The sequence below is a fragment of the Thalia democratica genome, chromosome 1 (genome assembly GCF_965202585.1).
Source record: "Thalia democratica chromosome 1, ktThaDemo2.hap1.1, whole genome shotgun sequence".
NCBI lineage: Eukaryota > Metazoa > Chordata > Thaliacea > Salpida > Salpidae > Thalia > Thalia democratica.
This window is the reverse complement of record NC_139165.1, coordinates 62,868,258-62,889,501: the sequence shown is the minus strand read 5'-3', so window position 1 is coordinate 62,889,501 and position 21,244 is coordinate 62,868,258. Positions and strand designations below refer to the sequence as shown.

Here is a 21,244-nt window from a genome sequence, read left to right as displayed (position 1 = left end):
AAAAGTTAGTAGCTTGTTTATTTTTTACCAATTTTGTTTTAAGATTTATAAAATTATGACATTACATCTTTATAAAACTTCTGTCTACTCAAACTGTACTATTTATAACACATAGAAAAAGTCACTAGTTTTGTAAATTTAGAACTTTTAAAAGTTTTTGTTTTCAAAGTAAACGTTTGTTGTTGTGATCTTTTATTACCAAACATTATTTAAAACTAGTATGTTTAATTTTTACAATTTAGTGTAGTATTTTTAAGGTTAATTATTAACAATTCAAAGATAAAATGATTAAATTAGCAGACTGTTGTTTGGCTCTAAACTTTTTAAGTATGTTAAAGAAATCATATATAAAAGAAATTTGTTGAAAAACTTAATTATTTATGCTTATATTAATATTAAGTTTTAACACAAACTTTTTCTATTTTAGGAGTAAGTTTTTTGAAAATTATATTTCAACTAAAATTTGTAAAATTTTTACTACAGTATTCTCAATTTAAAAATACTATAATCACTAAATAAATTAAATTTTAATTTAATTTTTTTTTATTAGACTTATTGCTACTTCACACGCAATTCTTCAGCAGTAATACCAACACCTAGCGACATTGACGAGGCAAATTTGCTCATGCCTGGTTATCTTGAGTGCGGAGTTATTGATGACTCCCCTCTTCATATGATTGATCAAGCACTTACTTATGTTAGACTAGAAATTTTGTTCTAAATTAAGTAGTTTTTATTAGACAATATTATATAGTTATTTGTCTAAACTAAAAAAGTTGCAATTTTTGGTTGCAATTGGAGGTTGCATTTTTTTTGTCACCGAAACCTGTTTGTAAATAAAATATTTAATTTGCACATCTTTATTTATTAACCAATATTAAAAATTAATAAAATAATATTGTACAATTTTTAATTGGTTAGTTTTACTTCAACTAGAATTTGATCAAAAAGTTACTATTTAAACAGTTTTTATTTTTAGGAATATATAAGTATGATATCCGTAAAAATAATTTAGTTATTTTTGTATAGAAAGAATATATTTCTAAAAAAATAAGAGACAATAGTTTTATTTTATATGGAATTCTAAAAATAATTTTTAAGAATTTTATAATGCTGAGTGGTTTGCTAAATATTAGACAGTAAAATGATAAGTAAAAATGAAATCAAATTCCCTAATAAGTGAAATAATTTTTTCTTCTTTCTATACTGAAAAAAGTAAAGGAAGTTGTAAAGTTTATTGTAAAGTAAGTATAATAAATTTTTAATTTCTTTATTTCAAGTGTGCTTTTTAGTTTAAGTTTGAACACGTTCTGTTTTATAATATTTAAAACAATAGTTACAGATTCATCACATCCATTTATTATTTCTTGGCGTATTTCTATGCTTACTCTATAGTTTTTGATAGTGATTTTAATTCATATAAATCGGTATTGTTTAGCAAATATAAAGTTTAAAGTCAGTCACACACAAGTGAGATAAAAAGTTGAAGTTTGAGTACCGTGGTATTTACTAGGAAAACTACAAAAAAAAATAATGAGGTTTTCCGTGAAATTTGTTGTAGGTAAAAAGAAAAGATTAACATTAAGTAAAAAATCAGATATACTTTCCAAAAAAGTTTATGTTGAATTTTTTACAACAGTAGTAATATAAAACAATATAACAAATAAGCATTCATTTTGTTATATGCTATGCAATAGTATATGTTGTAAATAACAAATACTTATTTTTAACCTTTTTTCTTTTAAACTAAAAAAAGGTTATTTTTAACTTTTTTAAGTATGAAGACTTTTTTCTATCATCAAAGAATTATTGATTAAAAAAACTAGAGTACCTTAAAATTTTGTAATTTTGGTATTTAATACAACTACGTACAAAAATAGCTCGTTTAAACTAAATATTATTTTAAAACTTCGATCATGAGTAGTTATGAAAAATTGGAAGTAGTTTAAATGTTGTTATAAGTTTTTGTTACCAATCAAAAAACATACTGTAGTTTGAATCAGTCTAGACTACAATTTCATTGTAAATATGTTATTATGCTCATTGTTATTGTTTTATGTTAGTTAGACTTATACATTCAATAAGTGTATTTGTTTTTACTAAAATATTTTTAAGGTATTCAAGCCTCTTTTGGCATTTGGAGCGCACAACACAGCTTCACAAATATCAACAAAAGCTAGTCAACAGCCAGTTGATGAAGAAGATGATGATGATGACGGGTTAAATTAATTTGTAATTGCTAATACTTACAGTTTTGGTGTTAAACAAATACCTTGTAGTGTTCTTTATAATACTATCTGAATACACTTATGCTTTTTTTAAAGAGAGATTTCAATAGATCAAATCTAAAAAAAAGTTTTGTAGTTTAAAAAACCAATGTTCCGTAAGTTAAAGTTTTTATGTAAAAAAACTGTTAGTATAGTCAAGCTTTAAAAAAATAAAGGTTTTACTTATTGAAGACCTTAAATAAAAGTTATTAGCTGTTATAATTTTAGTATCATAACATCAGAAAAAATGTATGTTTGCATTACAGTTGGTAAATTATTTTATTTAGTATAAAGTTTTTGTTTGTATAATTACTTTATTATGTTTAATAAAAAATAGAATTCAGCACGAAGAGTTTCAAAACAAAGTGTTGATGCGTGATGAGTTTGTTGTAATATTAAACAAATTTGCTACAAGTGTGCAGAGAACTATATATCAGCTAGAAGGTTGTGTTAGTGTATAAAGTTAAATTTTAAATGTTTAGTATATTATATAAAAGTGTCTCAGTCAGCTCCAAATGTTGTAATGAGTTTCAAGTTAAATTTTAGGCTTTTCATAAGTTTTAGTATTATGAATAAAAGTACTTATTTACTTTTGTGATAATAAAACGTTGACTTTCAGTACTTTAAAGAAATTTTAAAAGAGGTTAAATGTGTAATTTTGATTTAAGTTTTACTTTATACTGTTTCGTTATTGTATATTTGTAAACTTTTAGCTTTGACTTAAAAAAAGCTTCTTTGAGTTATTTTTATTTTAGTAAAGTTTCAAATATTTAGATAAAGTGTTATTTAAACTTGTAAAAAAAACTCAATCCTGAAGCACTTTGTTATGATTTTAAAGAGACAATTGTATGTTAGGGTGCTTATAAAATTGGAAACCTTCAAATTTTCAGCTGGAATTTTTTTCACCTTATCAAATACAACAAAAACAACCTGTGCAAAGTTTTAGAAGATTTGAATAAGTGTAGATAGAGACTATATAAATTTTTTCTTAAAACAACCCCGATGTTAATTGTATGGGACCTTATATTTAGACCTTCAAGTTTTTGCCTGAAAGTTTTGTACATATAGCAATCATCACAAAAACATATTCTACGCGTTTTTTGACAGTATAAAGAGAGTTTCATGGTGGTGCATCTTGATTTTTTCAAAAAAAAAAAATTAAAATAACAAGTAATGATAAAAAATTGCAGAAAATCAAGATGCGCCACCATAAAACTTTCTTTAAATTGTCTTAAAAAGCGTAGAATATGTTTTTTTTTGATAATTCCTACATGTAGAAAAATTTGTAATACTAATAAGGGAGTATTTGTAATTTGATAATAACTAGTAAGGGGACAAAAGGAGGGGAGGGACGATTTAAAAGTATTTGTCAGTTATAATTTTTCTTAAATTTTAGCTTTCTATTTTACTAATTTTGTTTCCTAATTAGTTATTTGATTTTTAACTAGTAAGGCGGAAAAAAAATGTAAATGGTAATTAACTAACTTACATTTCATATTCTATGGGTTGGTAATGAAGAGTAAAAAAAGGTTATGTTATAACTAAAACTACATCTGCGGCCCGCAAATATTTTTTTTTTGAAATTTGACAACTAAATGACGCCTGAATGATAGGGGAGGGGCGATTATTATTTTAATTTTTTCCAAGGGGGTAATTATAAAAATGAGTTTGGGAAACCCTCCCCTAGTGTAACCAAAAAACAATGAAATGTGTTTATATCTATGACAATTAATGTAGTTAACAAAATGATTGTGAAGTGTTAATTTGTAGCATTTTAAAGGAGACATAAGATTAGTGATTCCTCACTTGTTCGATGAGGACGAAGAAGTGCAAGATTTGGCGAGACGAGAAGGTATGTTTGATGAGTTGGAAGACACATGCGGGTATTGGCAGCAACAAATAAGCACAGCCATTGAACAGCAACTTAATAAAACTCCCATAGTTAGTTTTATATGTTTTATAGTTTTTTAATTGGAAATTGTATTGAACAAATAGTGTTGAAAATTTCTAAAAGTAAACAGTATCATAAAAGTTTATACTTATAAGAAGGTACGATCATTATCTTTTTTTAGGGAAATGGTCCATTAGCAGAAATAGACTATTGGAGAGAACGAAGTAATTCATTAAGTGCATTAACCGAGCAACTGAAGCTGCCTATAGTGCTGAAGATGTTGGATGTTTTGTCTCTTAAAAATGACACAACTGCTCTCTCTAACTTTCAAATGAGCAAAGATGAACTTAACAAGTACTTTATTGAAGCTAAAGACAACGTGCGCTTTTTAACTACTCTTGAAAGGCACTTTAAGGTAGGGATACTACAATAGAAAAACATGTTTATATTATATTGTTAATTGAGTATTATATAAAACTAGTTTTCTAAATGTTTGAAAGTTATTTTATTTAGTCTTTTCTATAGTAAATAAAATGTTCAGTTACTGTTTTTTACTTTAGAGTATGTTATGCTGTATAAAAGTTTCAAAAATCATTTAAAAGAAGTTTAATTAGTTGTAATATAATTTATTTATGTTGAAAAATTGTAGAATTTATCACACGGAACGAATTTTCAAACAGTGGTAGACACAATTCCTTCTATGATGAATGCTTTGCGCATGGTTTGGATTATTTCAAGGTTTGGATTGTAAACGTTTTCAAAATACAATATTTTAGTACTTACTGTACGATGTTACAAAAAATAAATTACTTAGTGAAATAATTTTAAAGAAAACATAAGTTTTATTATATGTAAGGAAAACTGAAAGTTTTTTCAACAACGTAGAATGTAAAGTTGATGAAGTATTAAGGGTCACTTAGTAAGAAGGAATAGCTTTAGGTATCAGATGCTTTTCATGGCTTTAAAAAATTCATACAAATTTTTGGTATAAATCAAAATCTATAACCAAAAAATTAAAAGTTCAAGGCATAATTACCGAAAGGTGAAACTAAAATGATAATAAACAATTAGTTCATTAAAGATTAAAAAAAGTTTTCTAGCAATATAAATTTAATCTTTACAGTTTGTTCTTAACTAAGTGAAAAATAATTAAATGCAAAAATTTAACTTGAAAAAGGTTTTTATAAAATCTACTTTCTATGTTTTTGAATTTATGTCAGAAAGTTTAGGGTACAGATATTTAAGACGTTCTAAAAAAACTATATAATACATCACAAAATACTTACTTAAGTTTGATCTTAATGAAGTACATTATCTATTAAACTTTAATATACTATACAAAGCAAGCTTGTCTCAACTAAATACTGTTTTTTATATAAGTTTTTACTTTCATTAATTAAAATTTCACTTATTACTATTCCAGTTTTTAAAAGTGTAAGTTAAGAGAATGTTTAAACTACAAAAAATATTGTGCTTTAATTAATTTTTTTATGTTTAATCGTTCAATTTTCAAAGTTGCTACTAACTTTAATAAAATAAAGTGAACATGAAAATGTTTGGGGGTAGTTTGAAAGTTAAATAAGAAGTTTTAATTAGTTTTCTTTTGTATGTAGTAAAAATTGAGTCTTAACTTTTTTGATGATAGTTTTTATTTATGTTTTGTGAATATAATTTAATTTGTTTTGTAAAACTCTAAACAACAGTAATTAATGTTGTTTTTACAAAACATAGTCTTGAGCTATTAAAATTTTGAAAAATTTGCTTATTTATTTTTTTCGGAAGCTATTAGTATCATTATTTATCGTAACAAAATTACCAATGCATGCTTAGCACCAGTAAACATAACACGTTGATTGAATGTAATTTGGCTGGTGCAACTTACCAAATGCTGTGCATATATTGACAGCAGTTGTAAAGTTGCACAAACCACATGTACATAGTTCTAATATATAAATTATTTTATTTCTATTTACGGTAGTGTATTTTAAATATGGTATCTATTTAAAAGCAAGTAGTTTTACTTAAATAATTGTTTTCAATTAAAACTTAAATATTTATGGAAAAAAATAATTTTAGCATGATCAAAAGAATATATAATATATAAATGTAAAAAACAAGTTAAGGTTATAAAATATGAGTTTTGTTTTAAACTTTTATAACCTATTACTTAAAATTTTCAGTAAATTACGCTGAATATGTATAAAAAGCACCTTGTTTTCAGAAGTGAGTAAAAAAAAACTTTTTTGTAAGCTAACTTTTTTTTCTGAGTACTTTATAATGCCTGTTCTACAATCTGATTGCTTTATAAAAAAGTAAATAACTTTTAAAATTAATGACCCTTTTAAAAAGTCGTTTTTTTAAACTTTTTTCTTATAGATTTACTTCTGAACACAAATGACTGTGTTTTAAAAGGTAAAAATGACTAAAAGTCTGTTGTATATTCAAATAAACACAACAGTGCCTTTAGTCATTTAAACCTTAGAAAACTTGCTTAAAAAGTTATTTACATTTGTGATGAAATTTACTAAGTATTAAGCAAACTAATGGCTGAGTTTATACTCTAACAACTTAGTAAAATTGAAAAATTAGTTCACTTTATTCAGTTGTCTTTTTGTAAAACTCAGCGAATAAGGTTTGATAAACAAAGCTTTCTATCTTTATATACTCAAGTAAATTTGTGCAATTTACACTCAATTTGTTTTAAGTATTGTTATGGTTTTCAAAATAAGTGTATGTACTTAAAAGTAATTTGTGTAAAAGCTTTTACTTAGACAAATTATAATCATAAAGCTTTAAACAAATTAGATCAATTGTGATGTTCATTGAAAATAATTTGCTTACCGAAAAAAATGACAGTGTTTATTAAAGTAAAAGGCAAAACGAATTTTTAATATAATTTCTTAACTGTTTAATTTTATAATTTTCCTTAATTTTAATTATAATGTTATTTTAACTTAAACAATTTATAAAAAAGTTGTGAATAAATGGTAAAACTAATTTAAACAAATCATCTTTTTTGTGAAACACAAAAAGCCTTTAAAAATGAGAAATGTTAGACTTATTGTTGATCACATTTAAAAACTAAATTAAATTCTTACTTTTACTTGTCTTTGTTTGAAATGTAGTTTAACTTTTTAAAGTTTTTCTAAGTACAATTATCTATGATAAGGAAATTTTTGGATTAAATAAGCCTAAGCATTAAAAAAACAAATAAGCTTAACCAAGGGGATAAATAGAACAAGTAACTTTTTAATCTAAACAAACTTGAATTGCCTAAATTTATTTTTAAATAATTAAGTTGTTATCAGTTATTTTACATATAAGCTGCATTATTCTACCATTTTAATAATAAGTTTTTATATGATTGAAGGAAATTACAAACTCTTTACTTTTTAAAAGTTTGGAAGTTTTAGAAATACATTTTTTATGTATGTTAATAAAATTAAATAAGTTATATCGCAGTATAAAAAATATATTGTAAAATTTCATGGAATTTTTATTAAACTGGTTAGTCTAATAAATTTACGATCTCCATATAGTTTTATATTGGAACAAATCTATAGTTTTATACATTATAAAAGTTAAAAGAAATCTGGTATTTAAATTTAGCCTATGTTTACAAATTGAGTTAAGTTGTTAAAAAAACTTTAAGTTAATTTTTAAAACCCGTTATACTATGACTAAAGCCTACTTAAAAATTATCGTAACACAAACTTAATCTAAACGGCTAAATTGAAACATTGATTAACGATTCTTATATGTTTGCGGGGTCGTAAAGAAAATTACTTTACAATTACCTGATTTTTTATTTCAAATTAAAGCAAATTTGTAGAGATTTATAAACTGGCGAGAAGTTAAGGGACCTTTTACAGAGTTTCAACCTACAAAACAAACAAAAATACTGTAACTTAAAAGTTTATTAATTCCGTTTTTTAACAAAAGTTCTAATTTAGATGATTTTAATATATTATTAAATTATAGTCCGTTAGAGTTTAGTATAATTTAAACCAATATTTAGTTCAAAGAAACTTTATTGTGTCTAACAAAGAATTGTTTTATATGAGTTCCATTTTTAACTTGCTTAAAGCATTGCTAAAAACTGTATATTTTGTAGTTCTGATTAAAGTTTGATTTTTTCTGATAGCTTTTTAGTTTAGTATAAAAATTAATTTATGCTTATTAATAATAAAAGTGATATTTTATTTAACTGTTAAACGATGATTTTGATTTTAATGATATTAAAAGCAAACGATAGAGTAGTTTATAAACCTGTTAAATTAAACAAAATGAGGTAAATTTTTACAATTCGAAATTGAAAAATTAAAATTCCAAAACTCAAGATACAAACTAAAAACGTTATTAGTTAACTAATTTACTCATATTGTACAAATTTAACTTTATGAATTCAACAATAACTCTAAGTAAAAAAGTAAAAATAAGACATGGAAATCATGTATTTTAGTTATGCAGTGCTTTAAAAAAATATGAATATACGTTAATGTTTGTAAACTAAGGGTGAGCAATCTTTGGCCTGCGACGTATCTTTTTTCTTGAAAATAATTTGTGTGAAATAAATAAAGTTGAGCTTTTTTATAACAAATACTTTTTCGTTAACAGTAGTTAGTGCTTTATAAAACATAATTTTAATACAGTTTTGCTTTTAAATGGTTTTTAAAGTTTTTATTCTATAAAATTTCCAAATTGCATAAAACGTTTTCTGGTAAATCTGACCTGCCGACTCGAAAAGTTACCTACCCTTATTTTAAACCTTCATTTAAAAAATGTTTGATATATAAAATTAATAGTTTAGTTAGTTTAAAGTAGAGCCTTGCAATACAATAACAGTTATAACTGTTTTAAGTTTATGCTTTAATAGTTTCATATTATTTTACTTAACTTCTCAACTTCGACAAATCAAAAGTTTGCTTTTATTATGAAGTGCAGTTAAATATTATCAAGCAATAGTAATAATATAGCAATAGTAAAAAAAGTTAAATCATAACGTCCATAAACTCTCAAGTTTTCAATGTTTTTTACTATTACTTTTATAAGATTTGGTTATGATCTATTGAATCATCAAAAGGTGCGTAAAGCAAGTTTTATAACGATGCATTATTGTTAAAATTAGTTTTTTCTATTTACAGCGTTACAATTTTCTACAAACTGTACTTTTTCTATTTTATAAAAGTCAAAATTTTTTTCTTAGACATTACAACAAGGACGAACGCATGGTTCCTTTAATGGAAAGAATTGCTTGGGAATTGTCTGAGAGGGTAATCAGAGTTATCAATGTCCGGACAATTTTTCAAGATCCACCTCAAAAAGTCAAGACCATGACTTCTGAAGCAAGGTTTATATGACCGTTTAGAAGAATATGTATATTAAACAAGAGAGCCATGTTTATCGAGTATATAGCTCTAAGTACATATGCAACTTAGCATAACTGAAAAAGAATATTAGTTAATGCAAGCTAGTGTTTGTGCTAAAAGTTATTTATAAAGAATAACTAATAATTATTTCAGTTCTTTTTGTGAATAATGTTATAGTCTCATTTAGCATAAACATAGTCTACAAGATTTTATTTGCTGAAAAGTTTACCCATTTATCTAATTTAACTATATTTGAGTTTTTTGATAATCTTTTTTCACCATACAGTCGATATTAAATACTTAATCAAAATTAGATCGATGTTAACAATATGGAAAGAGACTTACTTCAAAGTTAGAGCGAAAATTGAAGCATCTGGTAGAGATGCCAGATGGGAGTTTGATAGGAGAAGGTTGTTTGAAAAAACTGACCATATGGCGACTATATGTCAAGATCTTGAAACAATGGCTCAAGTTCGTTATTTTCTTTACTATTAAGAAGTTTGTAAACTGTTAAACGAATACAAATACTCTTGATACTGTTATGATTTGATCACTCTTTTTTACTCGAAATAAAGTATTTTACAATGGAATTTTTGTCTTATTTTTCGATTGAAAGCGAAGAGTAATGCGATTGTAAAAATATAGAATAAAAAACTTTTTAAAGAAAAATTATAGCTTGTACTTGAGTTAAGTACTCTAGATAGAATATATTTAATTTATGTACAAAGTACTATTCTAATGAAATTTTTATATTTTTAAGCATCTTTTAAGTTTTTGTTTTAATCGTAATCAATTTTTTATAATAGTTTGATATTTTGTAGCATTTTAGTGTTTTTCTTTTATTTCTACTTCTATCTTGTACATTATGTAAAAAAACATTTTCATTATACTCATTGAATATATACTAGTAAAGTAAATTATTTTTAATAACATAAATTGACCCAAAGACGCCTAAACAAATAAAGGATATAATATTTAAAATATAACCTTTAGTCCTTTGAATTAAAATGCCAAAACTAATTAGCAGGCTTAATTTAGTATTGAAAATGGTCAATATTTTACACTATTTTACTATTGACAATAATTTTTAAAGGTACATGTTAACTTTGTATTTTTACTGTCATATTTTTTTAGCAATTTGAATAACAGTTCTATAGTTTTTATTAATTTAGTAACTAAGACTACTAGTAACAATACTAGGTGCTGTTGGAGTTTTACAACATTTTTGGACCTGAACTAAAAGCAGTTACTGGCGATCCAAAGCGAATCGAAGATGTTTTAAAAAGAGTTGTAGGCCTAGTTCAACCACTAGAAGCAGTAAAAAACGATCCCTTTGAACTTAAAAGTGCTCCCCAATGGAAGTCTTTAATGTCTTGGTTTAATCGGGAAGTTGTTGAAATAGAAGGTTTGGTTTACTATGAGTAAAACTAGATTTTTTTTACTCTAACATTTTGTCTTAGCCAACTTTATTGAACGATACTTAAATTTATTTTAAATCACAAGAGTTGCTTGCTGAAAGAAAATATTAAAATGATTTTTTTTAAATGTTATAGCTAAGTTTAGTTTGTATTAAATAAAAATACAATATTTAAAAAAAGCTAGTTTTTTAGATAAACAACTGTACGTAAATTTGTTACATTTGCCACAATTTATACACAAATGTTTTGAAAAAAATTCTAATTATATTTTTACAAACTTGTAACAATTTTTTTCAGCCGAGGCAAAAAAATTTATAGACGAGTCATTTAAATCATTAAGATCCGCTGAAGGAGCCTTCGACATGCTGATAAAGTTTAGACATATTAGAAGTAGGGATGCAATTAATCAGCAGATGATGCAGAAGTTCAATGATATACTCGCTCAATATATGAAAGAAGTTCGTTTTCATTTATACTTTTGTTTATAACATTTTAAAGTTTGGTAGGCTTCTTTCCATATGTGTACAGCATAAGGTGACACTTTTATTTTATAATTGTAAAAAAATATTTCTTTGTAAAGTGTAATGGCAAGTAACATAGATATGATTAATATACCATTCTAACGATTGATATAAGTATATAATATATAAAACTTTTAAATTTTAAAGTCTGTTATGCTATCACAACCAAATTTACCTACTTTATACGAATATATTTTTCAAGCTAACTACATTAAATAAAGTATTTAACACAAAGTTGCTATCTAAAATTATTAAAAATTTAACAGAATTACTATTTACTGTTTATCACATAAATTATAAAACTGTATGAGTTAGAGTGCTCAATATATAAGAGCTTAATCATTAAAATATTTTTTATTCAACGAATGTTACTTTAGCTGACACTGTTTCTCCTAAAGGGATATTCAGAGCTTTTTAAGTAACAATAAAATAGCATGAGGCACACAAATTTTTATAGTAAGATCAAGTAATGAGAAAGTATTTAGTTAGTAATTAATTAGTCATTGTAATTACGTGCTTACGTAAATATAAGGGAAATTAATTGTTAAATTAAAACTAAGCAAAAACACTCGTAATAAACTAAATAAACTGACAGTAATAAATAAAACTTAGAATGATCTAATAAACAAAAAATTACAACAATATTTTTTTTTTGAAATAACTAGATCTAAAATGGGGGCATGTAGAAGTTAGTTCTTTTCTTACATTAAGTGTTTTGTCTCTGTCCGCTTCGGCAATGGCCATTCGTTCTAGATGTTAGATAGAGCAATTATCTGCCTTTCTGGGTACTGAACAGTTGGTTTTAAATAGCATTTGCCATTTAATTTCGAAGATATTTTATGTAGTAAATTTGGCCAGAGCTGTTGTTTGTAATTTTTTGAGGATGCTGTACTTGTCTTGTTGCCACTTTGTTTTGAAAGAAACTCCCGTAGAACCAATGCACTCCTTATCTCTGACTGTTGCTTTATATACACCCTTTAAGAGGCATTCACCATTAAATGGGCAATTCATCTTGTTTCTGCAATTGCACATTCTGTTCGTTTTGTTTCAGCCTCTAAAATCTTTTTGTTGTGTAGTTGATGATGTTTCTCATATTAGGCAAACAGTTGTACGAGATTTTGATTGTATTCCTGTTAAAAATGTATTATTTATGTAAATTACTGTTTATCTGAACATTATATCAAACATATATTTAAGGTGGAGATCATTAACAACTTATTTCAAAATGGATACAAGGAACCTCCCCTGCAAAAGAATCATCCACCGCTTGCAGGCTCAATAGCATGGGAGAGATCTCTGTTCAATCGGATGAAGCATACAATCATCAGATTTCAGAACGCCGATGATATGTTGATATCTGAACAAGGAAAACAAGTATGTTTGTTAAGTGTTTTACAAGACATAAACTACATATTTTATCTTTTACATGATTAATCAATACTTTAATGTAAATTAAAACAGCTATGGATTTGTGTTTCAAATATTAATAAACTTTATAAACTACTTATAACACTTTAGATGCTATTAATGTTTTTCAATTAGTGTTTTTCACTTTGTTTTTATAGTTGTGTGTAAAATTTAAAGGCACGAGCGACATATTTGTCGGTAGCACGTCAAATGAAGCAATATGAAGATGCAAAGTATGCCACCTGGCTAAAAGAAGTTGAAAGCATTCTGCCTTATTTGTTAAGGAGAAACTTGCTTGTTAAGGTTCACGAAAGTCATTCTGGCCAGCCAGGCACAAAAGGTTTAATAAAAGTTAAAATTTAGAATACATTTTACTTCCACAAAAAAATCATTCGACTAAATAGCTTGTTTATTCTTTATCGTTTAAAACAATTATTAAAATGTTTATAAAAGGTGTAAAAAACATATTTTATGGCCTACTTGAAATTATAACTTTATATTTTAAAGAAGAACATTGAGAATATTATTTAAAAGCAATTATTATGGTAGGTGAAGGTAATCATCATGTATCACTTAGTCGAGGTGGCGGTGATCGAACAAAGCTTCGTCCGTTGACTGCCACTTATATCAATAAACCTGAAGGTTTTGTGTTTGATCTTTTAAAAAGTGTAATTTATTTTTATTTTTATAAATTTTACTGCTAGTTTTGTGTAAAAGTATGTTTTACAAAACATTGTTTTTTTGTTTATTCAACTGTGTTTTAGTTATACTGATGACAGTTAAGATAAAACAAAATTTTTTTATTTTTGTCGTAATATAATTATATTTTATTTAAGTATAATATTAATAAATAGTTGATAAGTATAAGTTACTACTTTTGTTATAAATTAAAAATATATGTTAGTATGTAATATTAAGATTAAGTACTTCATTAGTAAGTTCTAATTTTCGAATTCTAGAAAATAGTCAAATGTATTTATAAGTAAAAAATCTACAGTAAGCTCTATTGTGAATATGATCAGTTTCTTAAGATTACTTTTGTATGTGTTTTATCTTTTTTTTCGACTAAATTTTTGTGTTTTCAGTAAAAATATTTGTTAATAGTAACTTGGAAATAAGTATAAGTTATTAATTTGTGTGAACTGTCAAACCGCTAATATTTTTAGCTCTAAAGTATTCTTTTTTAATTTAAAACATTGATATAATGTAAATGTACTAACTTTTAAAAATAAGGTGATCAGCAAAAAGTAGTTCTCGCAATAAATTTTGCCCCGGAACTTGTTGTGATTACCAATGAAACGAAGTATATGGAGCAACTAGGATTTCAGATCCCTGAACTGGCTAGGAATGTTGCACTTCAGGAAGACAAATACGTGTCGTACATAAGTGGACTGACTAGAATACTAAACAGATATCACCGACTTCTCAATATACTCCATTTTTCTGAAGTTATTTTCTTATAGAATTTTCGATACGTTAAGATTACTTAATTTTTATTTTCTTTATTTATTGTTATTCCTCAAGTTTTAGAAATATAAATAGGATTTTTATAAATTTTATTATTCTTATTTATAAACTTCACGACTAGTATTATAAATATTGAACTTCAACAACAATAATAGCATCCGAGACAACCTACGACCGGTTTCGTCATTAGGTAGACATAGTCGCGAGAATCCGCTGTTTAAATCTTACCAAACGGGATTAAGTACAAAGTACTAAAGCGACCGTTTGTGGGTAAAACTGAAAAAGTTTTTGCGGTTTCTCGCGACTATGCCTGCCTGATGAGTCCTTATAAGCTGTTGTTGTTGGTCGTGTGGTGAAGTTCATTATCTATTATTAATGGCGCGAACATCTCAACTTTGTTGATGATGGCCGAAATAAGTATTGGTTACGACTATACTACAAACAAAGTAAGATGTTTTTTACTATATCTAGATGGGTGATAAAATGGCTAAATAAAACTTTTGTTGATTTATAATATTTTTACTTCACAGACTGAGCTGTTAAGTCGACACATTAAAGAGCTAAAAGGAGTTTTAAGAGCAGGCCATAAACGACTGAATTGGAACTCGTTAGGGATTCAGGTAACTTATTTGAATTGAATATGATATGTTAGCAAAAATTTTGAACCCCAAGGTTATTACATATTAATGCAAATATCTCAACGGATTTTAAGCTGTTTATAATAATTGAGATTATATATATGTATCTAAAGTGCTAAACGTTATAGCTTTCTAAGTGATAAAAGTAAACATTATATTATTCAAAATAACATGTTAACTAAACTATGTGGTATGACCAGCTATATCTATTAATAGTATTACACATTAACTTAATTAATGTTAATCTGGTTGTTTTTGATAAATTTATGTCCAAGTTGTTCAACACATAAAATAATAAAAGTTGCATGGTTAATAATTTCAGTTATATTTTTCTGAATTTTTTTTTGAATTATTTAGAAAATAAGTTTTTTAATAGTAAACATTGCATACATCATGTACTTATTTTATAAACAGAATATGTTTTTTTAATAAGTTTAGATAATAGTAAGTAAATTTGTTCTTAATTAAAGTTTTGTTTTTGCTGTAAATACTAGTGTGATAAACTATACATTAAGCTAAAAAATGTTTTATCTATATATAACAAGATGTAAGTATGTTTGTTAACCGTATCTTTCTTTACTTTACTAAAAATGTTGAAGAATTGTGTTATAGAAAGTTAGTATACTTTCACTCTATGTTTTAAAAAGTTTTTTTTTTACTTCTAGATCGCAAGAAGTCTAACCTTAATTGTATGTTTTTTTTGTAGAGGTATAGTTTCTCAAGCAAATAAATTTTAACTTAATGCCCTGTTTATACACTAAGTCCTTATATTTTTTATCTATGATTTACTCATTGACTTTTATTATTAAAGATTTTTGAAATAAGTAAGTTCTATGTTTTATTTAATAATTAGAAAAAAAGTATCACATTAGGATGTTTTAAGTTTTATATAGAATACTTATTTCTATAAACTAATAAAGCGTTTTCTTTTAACAGTTTGAATCTTATTTAATAGTAATAAAACTTGGCTAGTATACACTAAAGGTTAATCTGATTTGTATATTTGCTGATTTAATTTAAACATTAAAAAGTTATTTTTTGATTAGATTTTAATGTGTTTGGGTAAAGTTGGTTAGGTATAAGGGTATATATTAAAAAAAAAAAAAGCTCTAAAAATTCTGTTGAGTCAGCAAATATGCAAATCAGACTGACCTTTTTGTTTACGAACCGTAAAACTCAACTAGTTATAAAAAGTACCTTTAGAAAAATTTACCAAATAAAATTTTACAACATATTTTTTTAGGAGTCACAAATACAGTTAAACAAGACTAACACACAATCTTTTTTAATTAATTTTACAAATATTATTGAATAGATTTATGCAAATTTTATATTTTATTCGCGACCGGTTTCGGTGGCAAGAAATTGCGACCTTTTCAAGCAAAAATAAAATATGAAACTGCATATAACAATGTTAGTTAATTATACTGTTGTTTAAAAACTTATTATGCGTGAAGAATATAAACAAAAACAAAAATGTTGCATATTCGAAAATTCAAGCATATCAGAGTATATTTAGGTAAAATTGGTACTAGTTTTTAAAAAAAGGATTGAATTAATATTAATATAATGAGTCAAATAAAAAAACTGAATCCAGAGCTTTTCTTTAAAAATAATAATAATAATAAAATATTGATACCTTTTCTTTAAAAAAAATATAATAATAAAATATTTATACCTTGAAATTTATCTAAATGAAATTAAGAATTGTCTAAAATAGTGGTTTTAAGCCAAGAGTCAACAAAACATTAATAAAACTCAAAGTCACTGAAGATTTCAAAATCTAATTTGTGTTAAGTTAACATAACAGTCAAAATTTAAACGAATTTAACAACTATCTAAAAAAAATTCTAAAAATTTATCTAAGTTGAATTAAGAACTGTCTAAAAAATTTTTTTTTTTTTTCAATTTAAGTCAAATGTCAACAAAAACTCAATGAAAAAATCAAGAAAAATAACCTAATTTTTACTTTAATTATGATTTTTTTAAAGTTTTGTCTGCTTTCCAGTTTATTAGTAAAAATCTGTTTCTGTGTCTGCATGAGTTCATTAATTCCGTTCTTTTGTTGATGCAATTTGTACCGGATTCAAGGATTAGTAAAGCTTCTTTTAAGCACAACCTGCATGTCATAATTCCTGGTTTTTGTTTTTTCTCCCTTTGTAATATTTTCCAGTTTAATTTGTATATCTTATTTTCATTTTTTAATTTATGGGTTAATTTTGAGAGTTCATAAATCACGCATGAATAAGTTTTTAAACAACAGTATAATTAACTAATATTGTTATATGCAGTTTCATATTTTATTTTTGCTTGAAAAGGTCGCAATTTCTTGCCACCGAAACCGGTCGCGAATAAAATATAAAATTTCCATAAATCTATTTATATAAGCTCTTTACATCCCAGTAAGTTGAGCATTCTTTTTTAGTTAAGGCAAATAACTATACAAATATTATTGTAAAAACATAGCCATTTTGTATTTGAAGTTTATTTACTTTTTTTGTGTTTAAAAACTTCAAGTTTAGTTACCAATTTTTTGTAACAGCTTAAACAGTCTATTAGTTACCTGATCAAAGCTTTCAATACTATATTGAATTTACACTGTTTTTTGTATTTTTTTAGGATTACATCAGCAAAAGTGAAGTAGCTCTAGCAAAATTTGAATCTCTGGTAAATCAGATTCAGAAGAACGCTAAAGATATTGATGTAAGAGTAGAGAGAATAAAAGAAGCTCAACTTTTTAAAAGACCTCCTACAAAAATTGATGGAAGCCTGCCCTCTGTTAAGGTTAGTGTAAACAAGTTTAAGTTTGATAAATTAAAAAAGTTGCTTATTTCAGTTAGTTAAAGTTTCATGAAAAGAATTTTTCTCTGTTTTATACTTAGTTATGAAAATATTTAAATGTAATAAACTAAACTTTTTTAGTTTAGCAAGTAATTTATGAAGTTCATTTTTTCACTAAATTTTTTTAATAGAGGTAGTTCAAATGACTTAAAATTATTAGAGTTTTAAATACCTCAATTTCATCTGTCAAAATTTGAATCGTCGTGAACCTAAAAATAACCCTGAATGTTTTTTTTTGTACAGAATCTTTTAAAATGACTTTTACATTATACATTTATATTAGGTTGATAGTATATAAAGTCTAGAAAAAGCTATATTTACTTGTAAATGAAAATTAAAGATTACTACTTGTGCTAGTTACAAATCTAATACAAAATTTTCGCTCCACAAAAGGCGAATGCATATAAAAAGTCTGAGTAAAATACCCTTACTGTATCTTTCCATATTGGAATATAGTCTGATTTTCAGCAAAAGAAGTTTAGTCATTATTATAATGAGAACACCATAAAATATTTTATTACAAATAGAGTAAACCAGCTTAATTTGAGCTCTTTTTAATGTACGCAGGAGTTTTTTGAATATGTAATGATTGAAAGAGCAAAAGAAATTGAACAACTAAGTAGAAAATATCGTGCAATTGGCCCATTATTAACAAAAATGGAAGGTTTAATTGCACAAACTAATACAGGGAAGTCACCAAAGCTTCAAAAGTTTGTCCGTTTTTCTTTTTCTTTGTACATTTATGCATTGAGTGTTTAATAAAAACTTTTATGTTTTAATACTTGATTTTTTATTTTGTAATAACTAATATCGAAGTTAGATGTTTAACTATAAAACATTTAATCTTAGTTTTGTTTAAAATAAAAATAGTTTATACCAAAATCAGCTATACACTGTTAATCAAATAAGTTAAATTTTTTGTTTGTAATGAAAAAAAGTTGACAAAAGAACAAGGGTATATAAACTTTTAGTACATTAGTATAACATCTTAAAGTTATATTTATAATTGTTTATTACATATTATACTTTATCTATATATTTTGTTTAAGAAGTTTTTTCTTGTAGTTTAGGTCGAATAAAATTGAGGTATTGTAGAATAGGCTATTGAAAAAAATATTTTTTTAATAAGCGTTATTGTCAAATATAAGTTTAAAACTTGTGCATGATTGCTACAGTCGATGCCTTAAATAACTAAAAAAAAACTTCTTTAGCTTCAACGAACTAACATACTTGCAACTTTTTAGTAAATACTATTTATTGTTTTTACCATGTTAACTAAAGCTAACTTTTTTATTTAGCTACTACTTGTATTGGGAAAAAAGGATGTATGATGCCTTAAGTGAATTGGTCATTAGAAATTTAACAGACTTTAATAATGGTTAGTATATGTATTAATATTTTCCCAATACGAAGTTTTCTTTCATTTTTTACGTTAACCAAATAATATATATATGCTTAATGTAATTTTTTCTTATGTTTAAAACTCAAACTTATAATGTTTACTAATTTATACTATTTCTATCTAAATACTAATACAATACAATAAACTGTTTGTTTTACAACTTGAAAACTTTACTAATAATTTTCTTTAATTAAAAAATTGTATTCAATTTGTTTCAAATAAAACAATTTAGTAGATGGTTTAAAAGTAACATAAACATTTTTCGTTAGACATTTATACTTTACTGATGAGTAAAACTGAAGAGCAGTTGCGAAAAAGTTTATGTTACTTTTATATCGACTATTACGTTATATAACTTTGAAATAAATAGAGTTTGAGTAGCAAAAATGTTTTTGTATAAAAAGTTGTATTTAAATACAAACATTTATTTATAAATTTTTTTTAGCTGTCTCTTCAAATAAACCAATCATGCAAATAGAAACGATAATATCAACACCAGAGATAGTTTTACACCCTTCACCAAACGAAATATACAAGATAACTGCGAATTCTATTAGAAATTGCGTTGAAGCGACAAAGAAGTTCACTCGATGGATGGCTGGTCAGCACCTTAAAATTTATTTACTTATAGCCATTTTAGAAAAGTTAAACCAATTCCTTTCTCCAATAACAAAAACTGGTTGTTATATAAGTGATTTAAAATAAACTATAAATTATGAAAAAAAGTTTAATTAACTTTTAAGATTAAGCTCATAACAAGATGGGAAAATTAAAGCAGTTTAATATTTTAAACTTAGCTAGCAGTTGCTTTTTACAGGGTAAAAAACTCGAATAGTTTAACAGTTACTAATGGAGGACCCAATTAAATTTTCAAAAAAAAAACTGTCTCAACTCTCTAAAAACGAAAATAACAGATTTAGAGATCTTTCGTTTTATTAAAACATTTTCAATTCTGTTAAAAGTTATTTGCTTATAGAGAAATTAAATAAAGGTTTTTTAATTTGGATATATTTATATGAGGAATAAAACATATTTATAATCTTATTAAAAAATATCCAAATTAAACAATGACTTTTTTATATTTTTCTATAAGCAAATAATTTCTAACAGAATTGAGAATGTTTTAATAAAACAAAAGATCTTTATATTTGTTGTTTTTGTTTTTTCAAAGAGTAGGGACAGTTTATTTTTTTATGAAATATTTTTAACAAATTTTATTGTAAGTATATTTTAATTAATTCGCAAGCAATCCTATAGTAGATTTAAAAAAGCTTTGATTGAAACTGTACTTGTCTTAAAAAAATAAAACAAATGCAATAATATTTTTACGTTTGGTCATTAAATGCTTATTTTTCAGTTTTATGTTAAACGTTACAGTAGGATTTTTTATAATGCAAGATTTATTTTCTTAAAATTTTTGATTAATTGTTTAAGAATTAAAGAAGTATATAGATTTTTAGTTATTTTTTCTAAATTTAATAAAAGTTAGAAATGAAAAGTTTCTTTTCTATACATGTTTATCGGAAGTTTTTTAGTTAACTATATTTCAAAAGTAAACTAATATTTTTATTTTGCATAAACTTTTTTTATAGTGTAAAAATTAAGCTTTCAATAAGGATCAATATTAATCTTTTTAAACAAAGTTTTGGACATCCCTATGACCTTCAGTATTTGAAATAAAAAGATGGATGATCAATTTTTGCACCGAATATTTTTAATGTACAATGTTCAATTCTTACGTTTTGTATAACTTTTGCATCTCTGTTTACCAAAGTGATTTTTATTTTTAATTGAACCAGCTGAAGATTAAACACAATCTTTTTGGTTTTTATGAAACATTTGTACTAGAATTTTTTAAATCAAATTTTCCTACTAATTTTTTTAAAAGCTCTTTAAGTGGGCTCGGTAGAAGGTGTTCAAGTTTGAACATTAACCTCATTTTATATATATGTATATATATAATAATATAATAATTATACTTCAAAATTTGTATTTTATAGTCAACTAACGGTTGTTTTCGTTA

The 21,244-nt window shown here is 25.0% G+C and overlaps 1 protein-coding gene across 1 annotated transcript in view; it reads left to right on the top strand.

The window, feature by feature from the left end:
- Positions 1–588: 588 nt before the first annotated feature.
- The window catches only part of LOC145849220 (dynein axonemal heavy chain 10-like), a 72,888-nt gene continuing 52,232 nt past the window's right edge, over positions 589–21,244 (top strand). The window contains exons 1-19 of the mRNA XM_082954356.1: positions 589–697; positions 2,116–2,219; positions 2,605–2,711; positions 4,048–4,208; positions 4,340–4,573; positions 4,808–4,896; positions 9,365–9,508; positions 9,842–9,998; positions 10,728–10,932; positions 11,243–11,403; positions 12,664–12,840; positions 13,051–13,213; positions 13,423–13,515; positions 14,107–14,321; positions 14,871–14,960; positions 17,598–17,762; positions 18,387–18,529; positions 19,118–19,197; positions 19,667–19,822. Coding sequence (XP_082810482.1) covers positions 626–697; positions 2,116–2,219; positions 2,605–2,711; positions 4,048–4,208; positions 4,340–4,573; positions 4,808–4,896; positions 9,365–9,508; positions 9,842–9,998; positions 10,728–10,932; positions 11,243–11,403; positions 12,664–12,840; positions 13,051–13,213; positions 13,423–13,515; positions 14,107–14,321; positions 14,871–14,960; positions 17,598–17,762; positions 18,387–18,529; positions 19,118–19,197; positions 19,667–19,822 — 2,716 coding nt within the window. The 5' untranslated portion in view covers positions 589–625. The remainder of the gene's footprint in view (positions 698–2,115; positions 2,220–2,604; positions 2,712–4,047; positions 4,209–4,339; positions 4,574–4,807; positions 4,897–9,364; positions 9,509–9,841; positions 9,999–10,727; positions 10,933–11,242; positions 11,404–12,663; positions 12,841–13,050; positions 13,214–13,422; positions 13,516–14,106; positions 14,322–14,870; positions 14,961–17,597; positions 17,763–18,386; positions 18,530–19,117; positions 19,198–19,666; positions 19,823–21,244) is intronic.